At 35.5% G+C, this 18,605-nt stretch overlaps 3 protein-coding genes across 4 annotated transcripts; 1 reads left to right on the top strand and 2 right to left on the bottom strand.

The window, feature by feature from the left end:
• Positions 1–279: 279 nt before the first annotated feature.
• On the top strand, positions 280–2,309 carry LOC103421544 (large ribosomal subunit protein uL23y). Of its 2 annotated transcripts, none has more exons than XM_008359590.4 (4): positions 280–363; positions 466–533; positions 1,508–1,868; positions 1,975–2,309. In XM_008359590.4, the coding sequence occupies exons 2-4, from the start codon at positions 518–520 to the stop codon at positions 2,057–2,059; spliced, it is 462 nt and encodes a 153-aa protein (XP_008357812.1). In that variant the 5' UTR covers positions 280–363; positions 466–517; the 3' UTR covers positions 2,060–2,309. The 2 variants fall into 2 exon arrangements, with proteins under 2 accessions (XP_008357812.1, XP_008357820.1); XM_008359598.4 differs by having other exon boundaries at positions 285–363; positions 475–533.
• Positions 2,310–2,713: 404 nt separating this feature from the next.
• On the bottom strand, positions 2,714–3,319 carry LOC139194636 (RING-H2 finger protein ATL1-like). Its single transcript, XM_070819525.1, has one exon. The coding sequence runs from the start codon at positions 3,317–3,319 to the stop codon at positions 2,714–2,716; it is 606 nt and encodes a 201-aa protein (XP_070675626.1).
• Positions 3,320–3,917: 598 nt separating this feature from the next.
• On the bottom strand, positions 3,918–6,450 carry LOC103427173 (uncharacterized). The gene is made up of 2 exons (XM_008365246.4): positions 6,269–6,450; positions 3,918–5,118 (listed from the first exon to the last, which is right to left on the bottom strand). The coding sequence occupies exons 1-2, from the start codon at positions 6,305–6,307 to the stop codon at positions 4,195–4,197; spliced, it is 963 nt and encodes a 320-aa protein (XP_008363468.3). The 5' UTR covers positions 6,308–6,450; the 3' UTR covers positions 3,918–4,194.
• Between the last annotated feature and the right edge of the window lie 12,155 nt (positions 6,451–18,605).

Here is an 18,605-nt window from a genome sequence, read left to right as displayed (position 1 = left end):
CTAAATTTTAATAAAGTTGAACATTTTTCTTAACAAAAATACTTATAACAAAAGTGCTTTTTAGAGAAGCCGTAAACGGGCCCTAATTCTCATACAATTTGCTACCTCAAACCATACAATTGGACTTTGTTGGTAATATATTTACCCTTTCATCCAAAAAAAAAAAACAAAAAAACATACAATTGGACTTCGGCCTAAGTTTTCAAGTCAGGTCCACATTCCCGCGAGAAAGCCCATATGCTCATGCGGGTGAATAAAATAACATACATGGACAGTTACGTAATTTCATGTACTCCTTATAATTCCTGCTTCCTCCTTCATCCTAAACCCTACTGGTTCAGCTTCCCGCCGGCAGATTGACAGGTCTCTCTCTCTCTCTCTCTCTCTCTCTCTATGCACATACGCGCTTTTGAAAACTGCGAAAGTATTGAAATTAACGTCTGCTGTATTTCTATGTCCTTTTAGGGTTTACAGGTGGTGATTTGGGAATATAACCTGACCTTCTTCATCGGCATCAATGGCTCCAGCTAAAGGTACTGCCCCTTCGTTCTCATTCTCAATTTCAATTTTCCTATGTCACTGCTTGGTTGCTGAGAAAATGGAGGAAAATCTAGTTATTGTATCAAAATTTCGATATATTTTATTTCTCTTGTCATTTCTTAGTATTAGTTAGTGAAAAATGAACTTAAATTAACCAAATTGTCGTTGGCGGCTTTTCTAAAACCCTAATGTTGTATGCTATATTTTTTGAGAAACAAATGGATTAGGATCATTCTATGCCTGTCTAAAACCCTAATTTCTTATTTTTAACCTTTTATCATTGTGTATGGTCGGCTTGTTATATGAACAACTTTATTGTGCTATTTAGTTGTGTTAGGTTTAATGGTTGTATTGGACTCCATATGTTACTTCATCAACTGCACACGAATGTATCGGTGATACCTGTCACACTCGGATGCATGGGTCTCCCTTAGAATTCAAATGTTTAGTCAGTTGAATAGCACGTTTGCAGTCTAGTTTTGTTTAAGTTTCGTGTGCGGGGTGTCGTCAGACTCTAGGGGTATCAAGGGAATTGGAAGACAAAAGTTATAAACTAATAGTCAAGTGGATTTGAACATCTTAGGGTGGGGGTTATAATTATGATTTGTCTGCTAGCATTATAGGTTGAGTGTAGCAGAATTTTGGAGTATTTGGAAGAAATGAATTCTATCTGTCTAGTTATAAGTCAATGCCTGTTAACGTTAGCTTGTACTTGCACATTTTCATCGCTCCTCCCTGTAGTAATTGACAAGATGTAATTAGCCCTGCAATGGTTTGGTTTTTGTTAAATCAGTAACCATAGGTGATGCAAATTCATTTCCACTCTTAATTGCCATACTCATTGACCTTTAGTATGTTCTTTCCTGTAAGTACCCTTTTGACTTTCCCCTCTCCAATGAGCTACGGGAAAATTTATATGGATAAAATTTTAAATAGCTTCTATCTGACGAGTGCATATCTTTTGCAGCTGATGTTTCAAAAAAGGCTGGCCCAAAGTCACAAGCCGTGAAGGCTGCAAGGGCTTTGAAATCTGGACCTATTGTTAAGAAAGTTAAGAAGATCAGAACCTCAGTTACATTTCACCGCCCTAGGACATTGAAAAAGGAGAGGAACCCTAAGTACCCTCGTGTTAGTGCTACTCCGAGGAACAAGCTTGATCATTATCAGATACTGAAGTATCCTCTGACCACTGAGTCTGCAATGAAGAAGATTGAAGACAACAACACTTTGGTCTTTATTGTTGACATACGTGCTGACAAAAAGAAAATCAAGGATGCCGTGAAGAAGATGTACGACATTCAGACCAAGAAAGTGAATACCTTGATCAGGTTAGTAAATTGCAATTTCAGTAAAGATTACTGGCTTGTGTTACCTACTTGTTTCTGTGCATCTTCGTTGGATGATTTGATAATCTGAATATCTTTTTTGATCCAGGCCCGATGGTACCAAAAAGGCTTATGTTAGGCTGACCCCTGACTACGATGCTTTGGATGTGGCAAACAAAATTGGTATCATCTAAGGTAGTAGTAAAGCTCCATTAAGAGGAAGAGAGTTCTGTGAGTTCGGACTCGGTTTTAGTTTTAAAGTTTTAACAACTTTTGATACCCGATTACCTGTCTCTATCTTTTGTGGTTTTAACTGCAGTTCTGACCTTATAGGCGTGAAAGTTTAATAGATTTTGGAACATTATTTGATTGAGCAGTCATTTTCATATGCAATGACATTTTACGTATTAAGTAATGGTTAATGCCGAAATGTGTTCTGATCCATCCGTTCTTTGTTAGTTGAAAGTCATGCAATTGTTGAGCTACCGTCATGTTTGTAGGGAGTTTCATTTGCATCCGATAAAAGAAAGTTTGAAGTCCACTATATTAATGTTGATTGTTGTTTGAATGGGTGGTTCTCTTCGAAGTTTGATAACATAACATGTACGACAATGCTGGAAATATAATATACATGGCGAGCAAATGCTTCAGTTCGGATTCTACAGCTTCGACCTTTTGCTGGAAACAGGTTAAGGCAAAGGCTGAGTAGTATCTACTCAAGTCATTGTTTCTCTAATCCTAAACACTTTCCCCGGTTTGGATTCTACAGCTTTGTCATGAGCATCTATGCAATTCATTGTTTCTCTCATCTTTTGGATTGGAAAACAAAGCAATGAGCATATCTTTCTTCATGTCATGAGATCTCCACGATGGCGGATTACATCTATGACGGCAGATCGCAGCAATTCGAAATGCGCCACCCTTTCTTCAACTTCGTCTCGGCTCAATGTTTCTTCTGGAGTTTGCCTAGGAACAGGAGGATCACGCATCAAATCATAGACCTGTGATCTGCATATGGGACAGTTTGAGTGAGACACAAACCAAGCGTCTATGCAAGAAATGTGGAATTCATGGGAGCATTTCGGTAGTTCTTTTAGCCAGTCCCCGTCTTCGAATTCCCCCAAGCAGATTGCGCAGTCTGTGTTGTTCTGGCCGGGGCTCCGGTCTGCAGCCTCAGCTTCATCTTTCTTCTTGAACTGAGTCACGGGAAGAGACCGGGCAATCGAGAAGTCAAGTCCGTTGCGATGAAACTGCAGCGAGGGATCGTCTAGGTTGAATTCGCTCTGTACACGACTTTGGCTCGGGTTTCTCGAGAAGCCCGCGCTCTCAAGTCGTCTACAAAGCAGTCGGAGTATCTTGTAGTAAATGAAGAAGAGGAGGGTGAAGGTGCCAATAGTAGCAGCAGAAGCTATGATCCATGATTTCCAATTTGGATCTAGGGAGCCTGAAGACATGCTAATCTAACCAAAACTTCTGTAATTAGAGATTAATTACCAAAATGTTTTCCCAAAAGCGCTTTGTATTAAGCTGTGTTGCTGATTAAATAGGGGTGATTAGCAAACAAATCAGTTTAATTAAAGATTTCAACGATTAAATCAATGATAAAAAAGATGTGGATACCAAAATTATATGAGCTGCTAAATGTGTTTGTGTTGTGGTAGATAATACCAAAGTTGGATTCTGATTTTGTTAAATGACAAACCTCGGAGTGTAGTTTCAAACAAGAGAACTACAGTTTAAACAGCACAAAAATTTAAGGTTTAAACACTTTTCACTCGCGTGTTGAGAGAGATAGAGAAAACACGAAGCTGTGATAGTTTAGTTTTCTACTCCATACTTCCAAATCGAGGGAAGATTTTCTTTTCACCATTAGTTAATGATGAGCATTACAAGCAAAACTTTGTAGGGCCATCTGAATCACCTTTTCCGTAGAGTAGCTCTCACAAAAGCATGAGTCTCTGTATTTGGCCCAACTTAAGCTCCTACTGATCTCATGCAATGTAAGAGCTTGACGTGATTATACCGCTAAAGAACAAATGAAACACTGTCGCATCAGTTGGAATCCAAAATTTTAGAATTTGATTTGATGCATGTAGTGTTGGACCAATATGATCTTTGCTTATGATTTTTCCCTATGCAAATGAACTGGCAAACAGAAGCATCTTGACGTAAAAAAAAAACAAAGCAAAAAAGGCTAAAACTGAAGTTAAATGGCTACATTTAAAGTTGAACCCCCCAAAAAACTAAGTATCCCATTTTTACACCCTCAACCCTCTCAAACTTCAATTTTCTACACAAAAATTTAAGAAGCAAAAGTTCACCAAAATCCTCATTGAAGCCTCTGCCGCTTGCCAATCGAAAATTGGTGGTCAATGCCGGAATTCGAAGGCAACATCCTTGCATTGTTCAGGCATGAAACAGAAGCACCACCGTTGTTGAAGTTCAACAAGGAAGCCGAACATGTCTGCGAAAACCCGCGAGACATCTCAGGATATGACGCGGAGTTGATTGGCTTATGGACAACATAACTAGCATTTCCCACTGGTTTCTGGTTGAAGCTTGCAGCAGCTTCACAGCCTTGGATTGAAACAGGTGGGATTTTGAAGGGCTGCAAAGGAGGGGGGTTTCGCCAACGAGGCATTGGCCCGGAAACAAGAAGTGTCTGGAGCAGTGGACCGGCTTGCATCACAGTCTGCAAGAGCTTGCCCTGTTGAGGCAAAATCTTTCCTTTAACAAAATTGTCAATCACTTGAGAAGCCGGGTCGGGTTTGATCATCCCTGAAGAGACTACACCAGCAGATACAATGCCATTATATTCTTGCACCAGAGGCTGCTGCTTCACTAAAGGGATGCAGCCAGATTCAGCCATGTTCATGTTTGAAAACTCGGGTGAAGAAACCGCATCAAATAAGGAGTCCACAGAGGAAGAGGCGTGCGATTTTTGGGGATTGTAGGTTTCAGAGAGGCTGTTGGATTCAGTTATGCTTGAGTTTGCTTTGGTGGGAAGCAAAAGTGTACTTTCATGAGGAAACATGTTGAGGGGGAGTTCCATTGGACTTGAAGGCATGATCTTGTTTACGAGCTTTTGTAGCTGATCCACGGCATCTTGTCTTTCTTTGTATGCAACGTTTAGAAGATCGACTAGTTTCTTCACATTCTCCTCGCTTTTCCGGATTTCTTCCGTTGCGCGTGTTTTTACAGATTCTAGCTCAAGGGTTGTGTACAGAAGCTTCTGCTTCAACTCCTCAGCGCTCTGTCAATTCGAAACAGGATTTGAGAAATGAGTTTCAAAATCCATCAGAATAAATAAATTGAAGAACATGAAAAGAACAATTCTGAACATAATAGAAAAGAACAGAAACAATCTCTTCGTGAATAGACTCAAATCATAACGCATGAATTAGTAACATCAGACGGTGAGACTGTCGCACTCAAAACATTTTCAAGATCAGACAAACCAAAACCAACATCAAAGGCCACAGGTTCAAACAACAACATGAACACCGAAAACCCCAAAAGTTCTCAACAGGAACATAAAGGAGGAGGATCAAAACAAAATCATGGTATTTCAAAGTTAGGAAGAAAAGTGAAAACCCAACAAGGGCCCATGCAAATCCCACGTCCTGGTCAACAAATCCTGCATTTCTTTTTGAAATAAAGAGAAAAAGGGGTGAAAAAAGAGGGTAAATATATAAGGAATTTCCATTAAAACCTACCCCTGTAACCGAAATCAGAGAACTGGACCCTATAAACTCCTTGAAGTCATGAAATAATTTACAGAGCTTCCATCAATACTACAAACACATTAGAGCCGAAAGATTCTGCATATTCTGTTCATAACATGTATTAATAGTAAAAGTACGCATTTTTCAATAATTTACATATAACTGTAAGACAGTTTTTATTCACATAATTCAAGTTGCAGACGTAAATTAAGCCAATCAACCTCATAAATTAAAATAGTTTATAATTGAATATCGTCTCGTGAACAAAAAAAAACAAAAAACACAGACAAAATTTTTATTTACAGAATCACAGGACCCTTGACTTCTAATGAAGCTGCAGGAAAAAAAAAAAATAATAAATCATAATAACAATTTAATTCACATGAAAGAACTGAAAGATGAACCAGAAATTGTGAAAACTGAAAACTTTAAAAGTTGAATTCCACGCAGATATGGAAGATCCATCACTAACAATTTAATTCACAGGAAAGAACTGAAAGATGAACCAGAAGGGCAATGAATGTGAAAATATTGCAGCAGAAACTTGAAAAACCACCATAAAAACACAGAATTGAAGCAAAAAGAAAAAAAAGCAGCAAACTTTCATTGAACTGCAATACAAACAAGAAGAACCCAACAAAAGATGGCACTCAGAAGAAAAAATGAGGAGGAACCCACCTCAGGATTAGTAGTCCACAGAGAACCCAGTTCCTCCATTGGAAGATTTTCAACGTCTGGTGAGAAAATGGAAGAAGGGAAGAGAAGGGAGAAGAAAAATGAGAGAATTAGGAGTTAAAGACTAAAGTAAGGTGGAATGTGACAAATTTATAGAAGGAGAATGAGGCAAATGAGACAACAGAACAGAGAGTGATGGCTTTCTCACAAGCATCCATAAAAAGCCCACCCCACATAAAAGAAAATTAAGAAATATGTCCTTAAATTAAATTGAATTAATCATTTTTAATTTTTGGAGGTTCCAATTAAATTAAATTTCCTTCAAACATTTCCCATTCTTTAAGGACCCTTGTCTCTTACCCAAAACAAAATAAATTTTTTACTTATAAGAAATTTTAGACAAATTTTTTTTAGTGATTTTCACTCTCGTTTTGTATCTCTGCACTTTGTTACTTGTTTGAATACGTAAAAATTTTTGTGGTTGCCTAATTGCGAGAATAAGTGCAAAGTGAAATATATGAATAGGCTAAGTCTAAGATTCGAAATCACAATTGTAAAAAAAAAAAAAAAAAAAAAAAATTCATTTAATCGACCTAAAACCTAAGAGAAAAAAATGAAATGCAAAAATCTTCATTTATTTCTCTCTCTATCCCAAACAAAATTTAAAAAATAAAAAAATCCCCCTCAATTCTCAAATAAATATAGAAGCTTTGCTATATTTTGTGTCGAGGATTTTACGCGGTTTTGCATTATGTGTAGATGGTAACTTCCCATAAATACCCCTTTTTTAAATGAAATTCACACCCCCACCCCCCTCCCTCCCCGGCGCTCACGTAGTACCCCTTTTTTAAATGAAATTCCTTCCCCCCCGGGCTCACGTTGTCCGGATGAGACTTGTTATTGTAGAGCGGCGGAGCACGACAAGTAATGGTATGCCCCTCCATATTGGTTGATAATGGCAAGATTTTGGGATTGGCATTGGCCAATCAACGGTGAGATGTTTGCTTCCCTATTTCATTAAGGATGTGGTTATTCAGATAATCATTTTTACTTTTTATATACCACTCTTAATTTCTAATCGTCGAATCGAATGAATTAAAGGAAATCAATGAACAAAAATTAATAAAGATGTATGAAAAATGAAAAGAGTGTGTGAATAACACTCCCTTTCATTAATTATTAGTTCTAAATTATTTTCAACTTTCGGAAAGTTTTTATAAAAATATTTATTTTGAAATATTCTAAAAAGGAAATTAATAAAAAGTAAATACAAAAAGTTAATTTTTGTAATGTGAAAAGTTGATCCCTAATTTAAAAGTTATTTACTTTATGGGACTCTAGTTTAAAGGCTCATCGTACTTTTTCATGCTTCAAATAAATTATTTCACTTCTAAGTCGTTTAGAAGTGAAAAATTTTATATTTGAATCTCGTGGATGACAAATTCAATATTAAACTAGGTTGTCCATTATGTGGTTTAGCCGAACTCCCCATTTTTTTAGTGTAAAAATATATATGTACTAGAAAAATCAATAAATTAATTAATTATTTCACTGCATTATTAGTTAATTATTTTTCCAAATTACTGCATTATAAGTAGGTTAATATCGCTTCATTTTTATGGGATTAAGAGTTTAATTAAGGCTTATTTTTAGATACGGTCCTTAGAATTTAATTTTAATCTCATTTTGTCGATGGTAACTCAAAAGTCACCATTTACTTTCTAAAACTCAAAGTTCATTCCACTTTGACTCTCTCTTCACCCTGAAACTCAAAAGTCACCCCCTGAAAAATATGTGAGCCCATCACTTAATAAGACTACGCCACATGTGACAATGAATTTGATTATAAATTTTTACTATGCTTTAACATTTACCAATAAAAAATATTAAAATCGAGTTTTATAGAGTAAAATGACGAAATTAACATAAAATATTATAATCTTCACTATGCGTTAATATCCTACGAATTTTGAGTTTTATAGAGTAAAATGACTATTTTTTAATTTCAGGGAGCAAAATGGGATCCAAATTTGAGTTTTAGGGCAAAGTGGAGCGAATTTTGAGTTTCAAGGAGTAAAGTGACAACTTTTGAGTCACAGAGGTAAAGCGAGATTAAAATTGAGTTTCAGGGTGGCTTAGCTAAAAATAAGTCTTAATTAATTAAGTGAATCCTTCAAGATTAGTTGCTGATATTATGAGTTTAAGTGAATATCCACCAAGATTAGAGGGTGAGATTATGAGTTTAAGTGGATCCCATCAAGATTGTGGGTTAAAAATATGTTCGTATGCCATATGAAGTTGCAACATGAAAAACTATTAAGATTTTGAAAAATAATATTCTATGAAATTAACTTTAGTTTGTAGTTTAGTGCTATTGTATGAAAAAATTATTTACCAAAAATAGTCTAAAATTCTGGGGCAATCGTATTTGTCTTCGAAGCCCCATTACAATAGAATTCAACTAAATCAAACATCCGCTAGTAAGAAATTTAGTAATGGCATCAACACGAAAATTTATTTTCTTGTAAATATATCTCTAAAAATTTCATTTTGCGTCAATGAGATAAGATCCAACTATCTGCCAGAACTACCTCATAATTGTTTAATACAATCATACATTACACCAAAAAGTGGAGAAATAGTTTAAGTTATATGTTGCATATGGTCCAATATCTTATTGGATAAGGTGTTTGGTTTCCACTCATGCGTCCAAGGTTCAAAATTCCCCTATTATCTAAAGTATTGTAATTGTTTTGAACTATCTCCATCTTCTTAATAATAATAATAATAATAATTTTTAAAAATATAGTTTAAGTTCCATGTAACTGAGGACAATCGTATTGACAAGAAGTAGAGGGAGTATGATTCTCTCATCTCCTAATCTCCCTCCCCATCTCTCCCCTCCTTACGCTTAAGCCACGTCAACAATCTTGTTGTTATTTTTTATAGAGAGAGAAGGACAAAGAGGAAAATGTGCGAGTGAAGAAGTTGAGGTTCCACCATAAAACCATTTAACAATACTGGGATTAGCACAACTACTTATAAGCACATGCAATGTCCCTCATCTCATCAATTTGTGATTCATTCTCAACATGTCCCCTCACATGTAGCAGTTTTCAAGCCTAACACGTAGACAACACAACTCGGGTGACGTGGAGCACGTGTAGCCACTAGGCTTCACACGTGGGACAACATGCTCTGATACCGTAAATAAAGTTAAGGTTCCACCATAAAACTAATTTGCAATATAAAGAGTAGCTCAACTACATATAAACACATGCAAAGTCACTCTTTTCATTAATATGAAATTCATTCTTAATAGAAACGAGAGAGAAGAGGAGGATATTATCATGAGGTAGAAACCTACTCTGAAGTAGACATACCTCGAATATCAAATTTTCACTCGTAAAATATAAGTACTCGTTTAAAACTTTGGCTTTTAGTTTAGATAATTATTATATTGTGAAGGATGGACCCGATTTCTAAGATTATCTTAACTTCTAGGGTTGGACTAGATTTCCTTGTGAACTGACCGAGGAAACTGAAATCAACAACGTAACAGTTGACTTAGTATGCTTCTTGATCCAATTCTACAACGCAACTTCTACCATACTCGTACGATTTTAGTGCCTAAACCTCATAGAGCCTTAAGTTTTAGGTTCACCATTACCAATATGAAGAGATTCAATATATTATATATAGGGAAGAGATTTAATAGGTAATCACTATTGAGTTTTTATGTCTTGTTTCTTAGGCTTTATCATTCATTTCATTTAAACACACAAAATTCTAAAAAAAACTTACTAGGATTAGTTATTCATGCAAGCATGAACGAATCTTTTGTACTTTAAATTGTGAATATTTGAGGTTATAAAATTGTGCGGACATAGGCAACTGAATTTAAGTCATCAATTGGTACATGTCATGATGTAAAATTCATATATTATTTTTTTATAATGTACCCATTAATTAATACGAAACTTACATCAATCAGTGGGTGTCAGTAGTTTGATTTGAAGTAATAAAACCCTTTACATGTTAATATTATTATCTTAATTAATTACATTTCCATTTGGCAATGGGGTGCATCCAGATATATAGCAGTATTAGGTGGCAGAAAGGTTCATATAGATAGCCAAGGATTGTATTATTTATAGAATTTATAATGAATTAGAGAAACGTTAAAGAAACTCTTTTAAAGTGGAGCTCTTCATACACTTTTTGATACCTCATATTTCATTAATTTTCATGTCAATATTATAAAATACTGTGCTAAAAATATGAGGTTGCATAGAGTCTATGAAGAGTCTCACTTTTAAGAGTCTCCTTTATATTTCTTATTGAATTTAAGAATAAAAGAAATGCGAAGGGGACTATATCAAATTGAGACTCTCCTTGAACTCCCTGCTACCTTACAATTTAACGTTAGCTTTTATACCAACATTATAAAATATCGTGTCAAGAATATAGGTGTGGACAAATCTATAAAAATTCTACTTTTGAAAGAGTCTTTTTAACATTTATTAACAACAAAACCAACCTGATAAACCTCTTTCTGACAGAGACAAAAGGCACAATGCACATGCATGGATGATTTCTTCAGGAATCCATTGAAAAGACAAGAATATTTCTTTCTTTATCCCCGACAAACGGTTTCGGCACTCTTTTCACAATTTTGTATCAAACACAATAACATCACCCATGCGACACAAAACCTCCATGAACTTCAATCCCAGTCACCGACTTGATTAATATTGATTATACCATTATTCCTTAATCCATTGAGATTAAGAAAATAAGTATGCATGTACCATACAACTAGGCAGTGAGAAATGTTTTGGTGTTCCCACAATGTTATTCTAATTGTTGGACTAGTTTACTTAATCTTGTACTTAATGTTGGCGGTTCTTTTTATAACTTGGAAGAGGACAAAAATGTCGCTAAATTTAAAAATGTTTTGGTTTAGCTTTAGGACAAAAGCTGCTGAATTAGAAACATATGCTTCTCATTGATGCAATGTATCTACTTTGCTTATACGTGTGTTAAGTGAGTGTTTAGTATTTATTTTTGTTCTTTAATCTTCGCTTTATGGTTTGGGCATCTTCACTAGGGGAGATTTTTCAATGTGACAGTCACACGAGATGATATATCACGTGTCCCTATATAAATAGTGAGTTATGTGTGTTAAAAGATTAATAACTTAAAAATTAAAAATTTCCACCACTTGCATAAACACACGTGGTGTACCATCTGTGTTCCTGTCACAACTAAAAATTTCTCCTTCACTACTGGACCCTTTATTTTTATATTGTTATTAAGATTTGTGTTGTTAATCGATGAAAGTTTTGATGTGTGCAACTTATCTATTAGCCGTTCACACTTAATTAATGACAAGGGTAAATACAACACGATACATTTTTGTGTTGAATTTAATACTTGATTATAACTTGTCACTTAGGAGATCGTACCTCTTTTATATGTGAATAAAACTGAGTTGTCAAATATGACTAGCTAAATGTTGAGATGTTAATCAAAATGAAGGTCTAAGTTTCGTCGATATTTGAGAGAAATGTATCACCAGATCCATTTGTTAATCATGCTAATGTTGTTCTCGACTTATATTTTGATGTTTGTACGGTAGGTATGAAGAGACATTTTATCACAAAATGCCTTAGTATAATTAGAACTGAAACCACTCAATATAAGTCATTTTTAATTTTGTCAAATTTCCGATGTTGAATTTTAGATCTCTTCAACGAGTTTGAATTTGGGTGGATTTAAAATATTTGAGCTGCTAGGGTAACAATAATGCAGATGGGTCAATATTGAGTGTAACTTCTGCATGAATAGTTTTGGCCATGGTAGTTTTTAAATGAAGCAAATATTATATGTAGTAATATGAAACTGTGGAGGATGACTCATGGTGACGTATTTAAGGAGTATATGTTTCTATAATTGTGACTAAATTAAGTAGGAGATGGAAGTTTTTGTTCAAAAAAAAAAAGTACTAGGAGATGAAGTTCATATATATGGGCTAGTGCCAGTTTGTTGGAGCTTGGCCAATCGTACTTACAATGGTTGAGCTTCTTGTTATATAATTGGAGTTTTAACTTTCATTTAAGTAAATATTGTGTGTGTTAATATAAGTGCGTGTAAACCTATTGACGTATATATGTAAATATGTAAAATTGATCATAGAAATGAAAGAAACCAAACATTATTTTTGGGAAAAATCACTTTTAAAAGTTTTGCGTTGAACACATAACACTTTAACAATTTAAGAAAATAAAAACAAATATAATTATTGGCGGAGTAAATACGGGGTCATTGGTTGTTTATGTCCCTAACAACTTCAAAAACCTATATGTACATTTGCATGTGTATTGTAGTTGACCCTATAAATAGTTAGGGCTAACTAAGTTACAGCTTCCTCCTCCTCCTACTTCTTTTATTTTTTTTATCATCCATATATATCTTTCTCACATCCCGGTCCGGGCCCCCACTACATCCCGGGCTCGACTCCGTCATAGCACGATATTGTTCTCTTTGGGCCCCGGCCACGCCCTCACGGTTTTGTTTTTGGGAACTCACACGAGAACTTCCCAGTGGGTCACCCATCATGGGATTGCTCTCGCGCGAACTCGCTTAACTTCAGAGTTCCGATGGAACCCGAAGCCAGTGAGCTCCCAAAAGGCGTCGTGCTAGGTGAAAATGAGAATATACATATAAGGCTTAGAGGATCCACTCCCCTAGGTGATGTGGGATGTTAATACTCAATGAAATGCCTTAGTTGACAAGCCTTGGCAGTCTTCAACATTACTCTACAGTTTCCTGTAGCCATCTTTGACAAGCTTGTACGCCTCATTGTAGTTGTTAACATATGTTGCCATAAGCCTTCAGCATATGTTAGCAAGAATCGATATTTTCTGATCAGGTGTTAAACGAAATGGTTCACTAAAGTTTCTTTAGTCGACATCATGACTCCATTATTTGAAAATCATGGCTCAACTGTATATAATTCACTAATGTCTATAGATATGTATAGCATCCTGGTTTTAGAGAGAATGCATGCATGTCGAATTGTTGATGGAGAATGATACAAAGCCATGGGCTGTGGTCCTATGGATTAACTTTGAAGAATGGTCCTATAAAGTTGAGACCACCTCCCCCTTTTACCTCCTAACTGTTAACGTCTTTACCTGTCGGCCAAATCATGTTCTTGCTTAGGAAAATAAAAAATATATATAAAAGAAAACATTTCCGTTACTCATTTGTTTATTGGGGAATAAGAAATCACCATCACCCTTTTATCTTCACAATTAGAAGATATCATTGCCACTCATGTGAGAATCTTTTTTCCCTCTGATAACTTTTACAAGTAATCTTTTAAGTCGCCTGTCATATTATAACGTAGAGTTATGAATTTATTTATCATATATTATTTTTATCTATTCATAATTTACTTTAAGTGTAGTCAGGTTAACTGAATCTTCAATTAGCGCCTCCCTCTTTAACAAGTTTCTATTCATACTTATACTAGAATTTTACTTCAGTAAAAAGAATATATTAATTGTTAATTTTGCACATACTAACTTTGTCATTTACTTGTAGTGTACGTTATAAATTAGTAACAAACGATGTACAGAGTATGACGATCATACTGAGAACTTTTGTCCACTTTTTTGGTTCCTTATCCACCGAATCATATAAATCATAATTAGATAAATGCAATTAAGTGCTTATGTTTAAACTTAATTAATTAAGACGGTCCTTATCATAAGCAATGCTGCAGTAAGCCGATATGATTGTCGTGTAGTAGGGCAGCTGCACATGGCAGTTAGGTACGATTCATGTGACGACCATCACGTCACGACACGTACGTAAAACATCCAAAGCCCTAAAACCGGAACCTGGAAGTCGCACACGTGGCACGAGACAATTGGAATTATTCACCGTGCGGCGAGGCACATGCGAATGCGCGTCTGTCGCTGCGTGGGAGTGGGCCCAGTGCGGAGTCAACACGTCGGCTCAAGCGTTCTGGTGAAGAAATTGAACAGAAAGAAAGACCTGCGCAACAGTAAACAGTGACTCAGTGAGTCGTCGTGGTCGATTCGAGTCGGTGCTCCCTTGTGAACGAAGGAAAGCAGTCTACAGACGGCAATGCCATTAGATAGGTCCGTTGTGGGAGCCAGAAATGGTTTTGTTTCCAACGACTATTTTCAAGTCAATTTTATGCAGTTCCTCAAATCTCCATCTCCGTTTAGGGTTTAAGTCTTTCGACCAAAAAGAGAGGGAAAAATTAGGGTTAAAAGACTCAATGTCAAAACATACTTAAAAGGGTTTAAGTCTTTCGACCGAAAAGAGAGAAAAATTAGGGTTGGAAGACTTAATGTCAGAACATACTTAGTCATTTGCTAACATATAACCCTGTTTACGTTTATATTGAAGGACTTGGATTCTTTGCCCTCCCATTTCGATGCCATTCCCGTGCCCTCCTGTTTTGTGTGGTCACGGTTAATCCATGCTAACATTTTATATTATTTTTTATAAAAATAATAAGACAAAATAAAAATAGTAATATAAAATATTGACGTGTCTTAACCGTGACCACACAAACAGGAGGGCACGGGAAAAGTACCGAATTGGGAGGGCAGAGAATCCAAGTCCTATATTGAAACCAATGACGGAGCTAGTTTCCGTTTTTTAAAATAAGCTAAAAGCAAGGTTGCCTGTTATTTTGAATGAAATCAACTAAACAGAAAGTCGAACGGTGTAATTTTGAGTATAGTCATGATATATATCTACAATAGGAAGCATAAGCAAGTTATTTGAATTCAAAAGGGAAAATGCTCTTTAACGATGGTACTCCACGTTTTCTTATTTGAATGTATGATGTAGATTGACTTAGTAGACGATTTGGCACAGATCTTGTGGATAATGTATTTTCCTAATGCAGTTTTTAAGTGATCATACGTATACTTCACTTGTTACCCTTGTATGTTAAGAATATTTCAACATTCTAGTGTATGTACAGACCAAAACACAATCTAAATCTTGTGCTTCACTCCAATGCTTACCAAAATTGTTTATTGGGCCCTTGTCGGCAGCTTCTCTAGATCTCTATCTTAATTTAGTGAGTTAGTCTCCTAGTTACAGAGTTCTTGTGAATGCTGACTTAGTCTCCTGCTTACAGTTTTCTTGTGAGAATGCTAGGTACGCTGAATCTATATCTTCCAACGCCCATATTTACAAAAGAAAAGGAAAAGAATAGGGCTCTATGCCCTCAATAACCAATACCATGTTCTCTTATGGGAGCTTCATGTTCACATGAATCATATTGTTCTTGTTCACCACTTAACTTTTTGTGCTTCATACATCGACTTTTAATTTAAGCATAGGTGTTTATAACATTGTGTAACAAGTAATAAACCTAAATAGGCCACATTTAATTTTTGTGCTTCATACATCAACTTTTAATTTAAGCATATATAGGTGTTTATAACATTGTGTAACAAGTAATAAACCTAAATAGGCCACATTTACGAATACTGTGGTATATCCATATGTACAAGTAAATCTCACTTCGGTTCATAATTCTTTTGTAGTTTATGTAACATTAATCAAGTAATTTCATGTCATCCTATTTTAAGCAACATGTTTTCTGATGCTTGAAATTATATTTTTAATAAGGCTTGCCTCTTTACCTGTTAACGTTGTAATTAAGCAGCCGTTTCTTCTTATTTACAAATCACAGTCAAACATACAAACAAAATTAACTCGCTTCAAACACAAAAGAAAAGTTTGAGATGGTCTACTTGTAGGGACTAAGGAGTTAACTACATTCTTCACCAACGGGTCAAGATTTTGCTCCCAATGGAGCAGTCTCTATAGAAGATGCTTTGTCATGATATTGATGATAATTACGACCAAAATGGACCATTAAGCCAACATTATTGGTTGCTACATGTAATTAACTGTGATGTCATGCAAAAGTAACTATAAAAGATGCCTAGCAATTATATCAATAACCTGCATTACATATTTATATGATTTGAGTATGTTACCTTTATATGGTACCAAATAGAGCCATCATGGCTCCGACCATTGTCTGCCATTTATGATACGGTTATGTGGTGGGTGATCAACTTGTCAATTTTCTCTTTTATAAGGTTGGTTAGTTAAAAATCATAAACTGCACTTAATCATGAGATTAATTACATTTAGTTAAGCCTTCATTGGATGCTCTTAGTTAGATTTCTAAGTATATATAAGCCAATCGAGTCTGCCCTAAAAAAGTGCTTTCCCAATTTCAGCTAGGGTTTGACCAAATTGTACTAATCGGTTGGTGGTGTTTTGATGTTTGGTTTGACTGCATGGAGTGCATGCAAGAAAGGATGCCATCCATGCTTTTTGTCTAGCTTTTTAGAGAAAAAAAGCTTGGCCAGAGTTTGAAGAGAGAACTCAGCTTGCTGCTTTTTAATTTCTACCATTAGGAAAAGCACTTTTGATCATAAAGATGAGCGTTGTCTTTATTAAGGTCGTGGGAGGGGAGGGAGGCTAAGTTGGTGCATGTCTGCATGAGTAGGTGTATGACGGAAAGAGAGAAAAGGAAACTTATATAACTTTGTCATTGTCTCTCATTTTCAAGTATGTATGACTCGAGTGAGAATTATAAGTGGTTGGGGGCTCGCTAGGGTTGGCATTGTGAAAAATGAACATAAACTTCTAGAATTTTTTTTTATTATTATTTTTATTTGGCAACATATCATAGCTATTTGATATTATGACACAAACGACATACAACACAACATCAAAACCAACTAGCTAGCCTTTGATCTAGCGTGGTAATAGTCTTCACTTAGTTGAAAGATGTTTCAGATTCAACTTACATAGAAGATGAGATCGTTACCTAGTTAGGGATAACTTCATTTCATAATGTAACTCTGTTGCAGGTGTGATATTCTTTATAAATGCAAGTTTATTAATTTGAAGTAAGACGAGGGGTGGAAAACATTCGAATTAAAAAAACTTTCTAAATAACAAAATAAAAACTCTACAGGTCATGGTCATGTGTTGTTCTTCTAATTAACAATTTTTTTGCAGTGATCATCAAATAGTAATGGGCACTTTTTGGAATTAAAGGGGTGTGAGGAGAACAATTCATGATCATGCTTCTGGCATCATTTGGGCTGAGTCGATCACTCTTATCAGTTCTCATGGTCCATTACAAAGATGGTTTAAGGCTTTAAACTAAGCTATGGAGTAACAAGACCCAACAACCAAACCAATTTAAATATTAACAACAACAATGATATATGTAACAAGATTATTGGTACTAAGGTTGTGTGGACTTGGGCCTTGGTTGCTCTAATTCTTGTGATATGGGACTATAGGCCTTTGAGCATTTGCTGGTATAAGTTTGTAACATGCTATTTGAGTCTTTCAACTACTTGAAAGTTTTTTGGTTCGTAGTGGTCCCAGTGGGCCAAAAATGTTGTTCGGTTCGTTTTCAATAAACTTCTAACTACAGTCACTCAATATTACAATCTAGTGGTATTTTTTTTCATTTAGAACTTGGAAATGCGAGGTTTTAGGTTCAAATCTTGTGGATAGCAAATTCGATACCAAATTAGGTTGCCCCATGTGTAGATTAGCCGAACTCCCCCTCCCTCTAGTGTCCAATATCGATGTACTACGAAAAAAAGAAATAAAAACTTCTAATATTGCATAAACAATCCTGCAGTGTGATAGGATAGTCTCAATCTGATTGAAAAGAGAAAAGAAAAAGGATAGTCTCAAGATAAACAATCGGTTTCTCTGCTCTAAACTGCTAGAAGGAGAGGGTGAGAGTTTGGATCCGGAAATTTAGTTCAAAAATTGAAATTTTCATAAATTTTGGTCTAAAAGACGCAAATGAGCATCATTTGTGAGGTTAACTTTGTCATTTCATCTTTGTTAATTAAAATGCAAGGATTTTGTTAAAGTTATAGAGGGACGGGCCAAATGGTCCAACATTAGTGACAATAAACATAAGTAGCTCAAGCGGTGTGGGGTTTATTTAAAGGAAACTTTAACGAAGGAAACTTTAACGAAAAGCACCCGGTACTGTTCACTTTAACAAAAAACCACATTTTTACACTAAAAAGTCAATCCTGGTACTATTCACTTTACTCTTTATTTTGTCCTTATCATTAAAACATAAAGTTTTCAAGTCATTTTCATTAATTTTCCTTTATTTAAATGGTAATTTGTTTTGTCAAATCTCTAAAGTGGGATATCCAACATGCACCCTCACATAAGGCTAAATCTTTAGTTGGCCACACAGGCAGAGACCTTCCAT

Source organism: Malus domestica, chromosome 03 (genome assembly GCF_042453785.1).
Source record: "Malus domestica chromosome 03, GDT2T_hap1".
NCBI classification, from domain to species: Eukaryota; Viridiplantae; Streptophyta; class Magnoliopsida; order Rosales; family Rosaceae; genus Malus; species Malus domestica.
This window is presented reverse-complemented; position numbering and strand designations above follow the sequence as displayed.

Coding starts and splice junctions, on each gene's coding strand:
- LOC103421544 (XM_008359590.4), top strand. Junction 1,869..1,974: donor AAAGTGAATACCTTGATCAG/GTTAGTAAATTG, acceptor TTTTTGATCCAG/GCCCGATGGTACCAAAAAGG.
- LOC139194636 (XM_070819525.1), bottom strand. CDS start 3,319: ATGTCTTCAGGCTCCCTAGATCCAAATTGGAAATCATGGATCATAGCT.
- LOC103427173 (XM_008365246.4), bottom strand. CDS start 6,307: ATGGAGGAACTGGGTTCTCTGTGGACTACTAATCCTGAG. Junction 5,119..6,268: donor TGTGGACTACTAATCCTGAG/GTGGGTTCCTCC, acceptor TCGAATTGACAG/AGCGCTGAGGAGTTGAAGCA.